Source organism: Pundamilia nyererei, unplaced genomic scaffold (genome assembly GCF_000239375.1).
Source record: "Pundamilia nyererei isolate P.nyererei 1_Seehausen unplaced genomic scaffold, PunNye1.0 scaffold00018, whole genome shotgun sequence".
In the NCBI taxonomy this organism is placed as follows: domain Eukaryota; kingdom Metazoa; phylum Chordata; class Actinopteri; order Cichliformes; family Cichlidae; genus Pundamilia; species Pundamilia nyererei.
Window position 1 is genome coordinate 5422045 of NW_005187419.1, and position 7557 is coordinate 5429601.

The 7557-nt window shown below is 38.6% G+C and overlaps 1 protein-coding gene across 2 annotated transcripts in view; it reads right to left on the bottom strand.

The window, feature by feature from the left end:
* Positions 1-7065, bottom strand: part of grna (granulin a) — a 16618-nt gene extending 9553 nt beyond the window's left edge. The window contains exons 1-9 of one of the 2 annotated variants that reach the window (XM_013909084.1): positions 6984-7065; positions 6213-6353; positions 5251-5388; positions 5014-5142; positions 2927-3008; positions 2729-2835; positions 2444-2597; positions 2235-2315; positions 76-100 (exon numbers count right to left, since the gene is read on the bottom strand). In XM_013909084.1, the coding sequence (XP_013764538.1) occupies positions 76-100; positions 2235-2315; positions 2444-2597; positions 2729-2835; positions 2927-3008; positions 5014-5142; positions 5251-5388; positions 6213-6353 (857 nt within the window). In that variant the 5' untranslated portion in view covers positions 6984-7065. Of the gene's footprint in view, positions 1-75; positions 101-2234; positions 2319-2443; positions 2598-2728; positions 2836-2926; positions 3009-5013; positions 5143-5250; positions 5389-6212; positions 6354-6983 lie in introns of both variants that reach the window. The other variant, XM_013909083.1, reaches the window with a different exon arrangement.
* Positions 7066-7557: the final 492 nt, after the last annotated feature.

A 7557-nucleotide genomic window follows, 5' to 3' on the forward strand; every position in this document is an offset into this window, starting at 1 on the left:
ACCTCTGGCATTGGACAGCAAGCCCAGCCACCTTCTTGGGTTTTACAGCAGGTGGTGCCATCAGGACAGGCTGATGTATCGTCACATGGAACATCGTTTGCTGGAGAAAAGACATTGAGAAAAAAATTAATTCACTAATGTTTCATGACTGCCATCGTCGTGAGCCCTCATTTCCACTGACTGAATGTAATAATCATCCTCATGAACCATTTGATAAGTGATACGAACAACCAGCGAGATCATCATGAGATTTTGTCAAATTTGGAATTGACGACAATAACAGTTCCATGTTATAATTACTAAAACTACCCGGTGCACTCTTTGACCACTCGCAGTATTATGGAGCAATGTCAGTTGTCAGTGAGTTTGAACACGAACAAAATTAAAGAAAATGAAGACGCCCCAATCAATTAAATATTATTTCTGAGTTATGACAGTAAAAAATGCATATAACATAAAATCTAGTATAATTTACCACAGACTAGGGACACGTCTTTCAATATTTTTGTTTTACTTAAATACCTGTCAGTAAAGACATCCATTCTCTGACTAAGAATTCATGAACTCGAAACTGCAAACATTTTAGTTGTATTTAAATAAAAGACTAAAACAATTACACAACTGCAAATTAAATATAAAATGTTTCTCCTGAAATACAAAGTCCTGAACGATCAGGGCCTGTCATATGTTATCCACACCTCATAAAACCATATTATTCCAATAGTTATCATTTATAGTTGGCAGGAACTGAGGAGGAACAGAGCTGTTTTGGGCAGAAGTAAAGCAGGCAAAAGCACTGTTATATTAAGACAGCTGCATTCACCACTATTCCTTTCTCTTGTAGCCAAATCAGAGTCAGTTTGGAGCAGTCTGTGTTATATGAGGAAGTATTTACCAATACAGTCACACATACTGGAACAATTTAGATGTCACTACAAAAGCCATTCTTTAAAAATAAAACTTCTCCTTTTTCCAAGTACTTTAAAAGGTTGACTGTCAAGTTTGATTTGTCAAACAAACCGTGTGGTGCTTCAGGTTTCTGCCCCTCAGCCTCAGTGTTTTTTTTGTTCCATGACATTGCAACAGAAATCATCACATTAAAAATATATATTTGAATTGAAAATGCATATTGGACTAACAGCAGAACCAATGATGTATATTGCCAAAAGTATTCACTCATCTCTCTTCACACACATATGAACTTCAGTGACATCCTGTTCTTAACGGGGTTTAATATCATGTCGGCCCACCATTTGCAGCTATAACAGCTTCAGCTCTTCTGGTAAGAGTTTTAGATTATTTATTGTTTATTGAAACTTAAAGTTAGGCTGTGGCTGATTTGAGTGACTGGTGAATGCAGACAGGACTGCTAAACTGTTGATTCACAGAACTGGACCTCTTGACCATACTTGCCATACAAAGTTGTTTTTGTTTTTTTAATACACACAAGAATTGACACATAAAAATAAAAAATGTGGCTTTCTGTGTGGTTATTTGTAGTAACAGCACATCCAAAAAGTGTAAAATTCTATTTGCATGTTACTTAGCAGGTATCTGTATCTGTGCGTTATTTGTTCTTAGCATTCCGGCTTGTCCCACCAAAATGCTTCCACTGATTTCAGAGTGGGTCGTTGCAGCGGCTCCCCCTTTTACCTTCAATATCATATTAAAAGTTCAAACTGGGCTGCCTGCACTGTAATATTTTGACATGTTTTTCATGAGTTACAGTGATGTTTCTGAACAAGCATTATAAATATGTTGTAATAGTTAGCAGGCTTGGTAAGGGAAAAACTACCACCAAACAAAAACATTCATTGAAGACGGGGTGTTGCAACATTTAATTATAGCTGGATAGACCTGCCTATCAGCGCCAGATTTGTCTTGTCATTACCAGGAAATAATGAAACTGGTAAGAGAAAAAAAGATTTACCTGAACCATTAATCATGCACGCACTGGCACACCTAAAAACCGACAATGCCAAAAAAAATGGCCCGAAAGTGAGTCAGTGGACCACCTTTTAAAAAATAATATCTTGGAAAGCATTTGACATACAAAGCTAAAAATTCTCAGCAGTCATTTTAAGATGTTGAAACTTGAGATGGAATCACCTTTATGTGTCTTGTGATAAATCATGTGCTTTTTTTTCCGGTCTCATTGTTCTACATTATTTGTTTCATGGGGATAGTCTCACCTGCAGCTGCCTTAGCAACTGATGACACATTTACTGTCTTACCAGATGGAGGAAGCAGATTGGCTGTGGTGACTTTGGGGGCGTTTTCTGTTCCTGTGTTATTCACTGCTTCAACTGGCACTTCTTCTGGGAACAGAAAAACACAAAGATCAAGATAAACACACACACACACACACACTTTCAAATACTTAGTGAGAACAAGGAACTAAGCTTAACGTTCACAGAAAAATAGTCAATGAAAAATTTCTGACCTTTCTGGTTTTCCCAAGCTGCTCTCACTCTGGCAGGGAGCTTTGCCCACATTGGCATCTCTTTCTTGGTAGAAGAGTCAATGCATTTGGAATGATCGACATCACATGTGGTCCCTTCAGAGCAGCAGTGTATCTTGTCAGCGCAGCACACGGCCTGTTCACATGGAAAATAATAAAACACCATTAAGTCACGATAACTGGACGTCAATGCAGGACATGCAAATCCATAATTTGACTTTTTTGTCATTCATGATCTCACTCATGGTATGGAGTAGCATTTTGTACCTTTGATAGTGGACAGCATGCCCATTTCCCGTCATTTGTTTCACAGCAGGTGGTACCATCTGGGCACTCTGAAATGCCATCGCTGCATAGAACTGTAACCACGAGCTCTGCAACAATATCACATGAACATCAAAACTCAAAACAGGAAAAGGAATAGTGATACGACTGAATTATGATACTTTGGCGGGGAAGTTGAACCTTTTTTGATGCAGCCTCGGCTGTCTGAGCTGCAGTCGTGGCCCTCAGGGCAGCAGTGTTTGCCATCGGGGCAGGAGATTCCCTGATAGCAGTGAGGAAATCAAGAATTATGAATTCAACAAAAGCATTGGAACTGTTTATCTATTCATGCAGTAAATGAAAGATTTCAAAGAGGAAAAAAGGTTCAGTGAAATAAAGAGTAACAAACGACCAGCTGCTGTTTTAGTGCAAGCAGAAACCGCTTTTACAATCTCCAGCCAGTTTATTAGGGACACTTTTTCAGCTGCCATTCTACTAATATATTAAAGCTGGTGGTGGTGTGATGTTTGGAGGATGTTTTCGTGGTGCATTTAGTACTAACTGAATATCTTTTAAATGCCACAGCCTGTGTGCTGCTGACCGTGTCCATCCTCGTATGGCTGCAGTATACCTAACTCCTGATGGCTGCCTCCAGCCGGAAAATGCACCACACCACAAAAGCTCAGACCAGCTCAACGTAGTTTCTTGACATGACAATGAGGTCAATGCACTCAAAAGTGCACAGTCATAAATCTGGGTCCAACAGAACACTTTTTGAATATGGTGGAACAGGAGGTTCACATCATGGATCTGAATCTGATGTTATCATGTCAATGTACCAGAATCTCTGAGAAACATCTCTTTGCAAAGATCAAGATGCAAAAAGATATTTAGTTAGTAACTAAAGGTGCTTGTTATATGAGGAGACTGCAATTATACAACAAGCATGTTATGCGCCATGGAGGTTTGGCTTTTTGAAATGAGGGGCTTGACCAAGCTAGAAGGTGTAGCTAATTAAGTGGCAGGTAAGTTTACATTAAACTTGTAACAAGAGCAAAAATCTATTCCAAAACACTGAATGTCCTCAGTAAAGTGTAGAAGCTTAGTGGGTCAACCAGCTATGCAAACAAAGCATCAAAGAAAGATCCTCTTTTGAGAGGAAGTAAGCTCTATCACTGTGCAAGTGTCTTTTTCATGGCATCGATTAAATGGTTAGGGACTTTGCTGTTTATCAGTTGAAAGACCGTTAGCTATAAACCTGGAAATTAAAAAAGATAAATCCCTAAATTGAAATTAAAATAAAATACAAGCAGAAAAAAAAAATGAGACGAGACATAAATAATTGTTGCGTTGGTGCTGGTGAAAGATACTGAAGTATTGGTCATACATAACAAAAGGATTTGTAGATCTGAGCCAATTTCTGTTAGAGCTTTCCCTTTAAACAGAAGACTCAAGATGATAAACAAAAGTCTTCTAAAGTGCATGTTGTTTAAATAGATTCGACTTCCTACTGTAACCCAGTGACATAAAGACATCTAAGGGTAAGGTAAGGGAAATATCCATAGCTTTCCTAATGGATGTTCTGTAACAGCAGGTGGAGTTGTTAACAGCTTAAATGCAGTTTGCAAAAAAAAAGTTAAGATTTATTTAGAGTGACTCTTTAGAAAAGCAAAGAGAAGGGAGGTGTAGTTTTACCAAACTGTACTATGTTGTTCAGCACCGACCTTTGTTATAGTGGTGTGATTCAAGATGCAAAACAGAAGTGAAAGATGTTTAAACATGCCGTACCCAAAGTACAGTAACAACCAGGGAGCTTTAAAGGAAGTGAGATGATGCTGGAAATGAATATGACAATAACTAAATATGACAAGGGGACAAAATACGTGAACCTGTTATCCAAAACATCAAAGCTACTGACAGGTGAAGTGAATAGACAAACCATCTTGTTGCCATGTACTTAGTAATCATATGCAAGTTAATCTGATATGTACCAGTCACCCAAAAATTTGCAGACTAACTCTGCCACCAATTTCCTGGTAGTGAAAACTTTCAGAGACCCTGAGTGAGTACCCCTTCTGATCAGAGCTCTTTTGGCTGCACAATATTAGAATAACGAGTTTTAATCATGTGGTTGATCGGTGTGGATGTATGGAAATCCCCTCCTAGATTCAAGATTCCTTCACAGGAATGAACCACAAATAAAAGATTAGTGTCATCACTCACTTTGTTTTTCCACTCAGTGCTACTTAAGTATGTGAAGCACGTCTTATTTGTGGTGGTTAGCTTACCTGAGTTAGAGGACAGCAGCCAAACTTCGTCAAACCCTTCAGACAGGAATACTCAGCAGGGCATCGTGACAGGTCGGGGCAGATGTTGTCGTCTTCCTGACTCTCGTATGTCTTGATCATCCTGAAGGACTGAGTGGTCAGAAGGTGGGAAAGAGGACAGTATTACTTCTTTTAATCCACCACGATTATTTAATCTGACTTTGTGACAGAAAACAACTAACGTGTGACGACGCTTACTTTAGAGACTTTGGGCTGATCAGCAGGGGTTCTTTTCACCCAGGGGATGGTCAGGGTAGTATTAATACAGCCAGATAAGGCTTTATTACAGACTGTGCCCTCTGGACAGCAGTGGATGTGATCATCACAGCACTCAGCCTGAGGAGACAGCAGTAGTAGAAACACTTTGACTACCAAAGTTTGAAACAGCTATCACATTGAGGGAAAGCGGCACGTCCTTCTATCTGGATTTCAAAGTAGTAAAACACAGCTGAGGGTGAATAGTATCGCTGCATAATTATATTTACTTTAAAGTATAAGTGAAGGGTTATCTCACATGTACATTTAACTATAGACAAAGGGACAATTTACCTACACTGAAGGTGACGTACTGCAGCTTTGCTCAGTAGGTTAGGATGGAATTCCTCCCTTTTGCACTTTTGGAGTTATTTTAAAACAGAAATCTATAGAAGATTTTGTCCAGTTACCATGAAGATGTGAACACTACACATTTTACTCTATAATATTTACATACTTGATGGCTAATAAGCTGGGCTGTTTTTAGTCTATAGGAATGCATTTAGTTGATGTGAATGAAACTGTTCATACTAATATATAAAGCTAATAGATTTTTATTGATTTAAACAAATGTCGTATAGCAAAATAATTTACAACAGGTCAATAACAGCAATCATTTCTTCTGATTATAATTGTAGATGTCCGACGTCTCTCAGAAACGTTTCTATACATTTGTTTTTTGTTTTGTTTTTAGAGATTGTGAGATTTTCATACATCAAAACTTGGTTTAAATGAGTTACTAGCAGAACATAAACCCAAATGGATATCCGCTGGGTCCCCCCCCCACCCACCCACCCACCCACTCTTACTGCAAAAAGGAAGCCAATTAAAACAAGTACAATAAATGTAATTACATTGTCGTGAACACTCAAGTTGCATGATGGTATAATAACACCTGGCCTTACGTTTTCATATCGGCAACACCCGTAACCGTTTGCTGGGCTGTTGCAGCAGGTTTCCCCTTCTTTACATAGCCCTCCATCTGGACACACATCAGCACCAACCACAGCCAGGACGGCCCAGCAGATCACAACCCACTTCTGCATCTGGAGGGGGAAAAGCAAAAGGCACACAAATGGAAAGTGAAACTGGCGGAAGGGGGGCTTTCTCTTTCACTGACCACCACGATAAATTATATTTGTACATTAAAATTCTGCACACATTCTTGATCTTATCAGGTCACAAAGAGTTTGATAACCATGCTCGGGCAGTCATGCCAGTGGTGTCTCGTTATATTCCTTATGTCTGTCTCCAAAAACCCCGAATCTCGGCTATCTGTTCAGCTCAGTTCGAGTTTTAAAGGGAAAATGTCAAATAAAAGTGATGATCCGGGTCTAAACATTGAGCTCAAATGCTGTCTCTGACAAAATAGTGGTTTTCTTCTTCCTCCAGATGTTCAACTTTATTGAAGATGTTTCTTTTATCGTCATATGAATAAGCAAAACAAATGCACAGTCTAAAATGAAATAAATCCACTTTCACTTTCGTCTGGTTTATATTCCTTAATTATCCTAAAAATCGAGCCTCTCGGGGAAAATTCTGAGCGACACAGTTGAACTCTTTATATTGCAAGATAAATACACAGACTGTGAAACTTAAAACAGCTTTTTATAAGGCCCGCCCCGATACATGCATAAATGCAATGATAGACGAAATAAAGTTTTTGATGCTCTTACCTTTATTGAAAAAAAATGAACAGAAGGGCTGTTGTGAGCAGGTGTTTCACAAGAGTCTCGCCACAAAATGACACAAATGATAGCCTGCAGTCTTGAACACACCCCGAAAGGGGAGGGAGAGGAGGTGCCTTAATGTTGCTGTACACCTTTTAACGCCAGCTCTGTCTCTTCAATGAATCAGTTTTTAATATTCATAAAACAACGTAGTACAGGCATAGTTGAGAATTTCAAAGAAGCATATTTATTTACAGCCATTAAAAATGCAATAAGAGCCTGTGACTAATAAGAAAATACGGATTGCTAACGATATCACGCTGTTTGTGTGGTACAGTGTTTGGCTGCCAAAAAGTTTCCGGTATTTGCCCGAAAATGATCGGCCATATTCAGACTGTTGTGCAAGAGTTTTTTGTCTATAATCTGTCAAAAATAATAATAACAATAATACTATTTGCAATTTCGGTTTTTGCAAAAGTGACTCTTAATCTATCTATCTATCTATCTATCTATCTATCTATCTATCTATCTATCTATCTATCTATCTATCTATCTATCTATCTATCTATCTATCTATCTA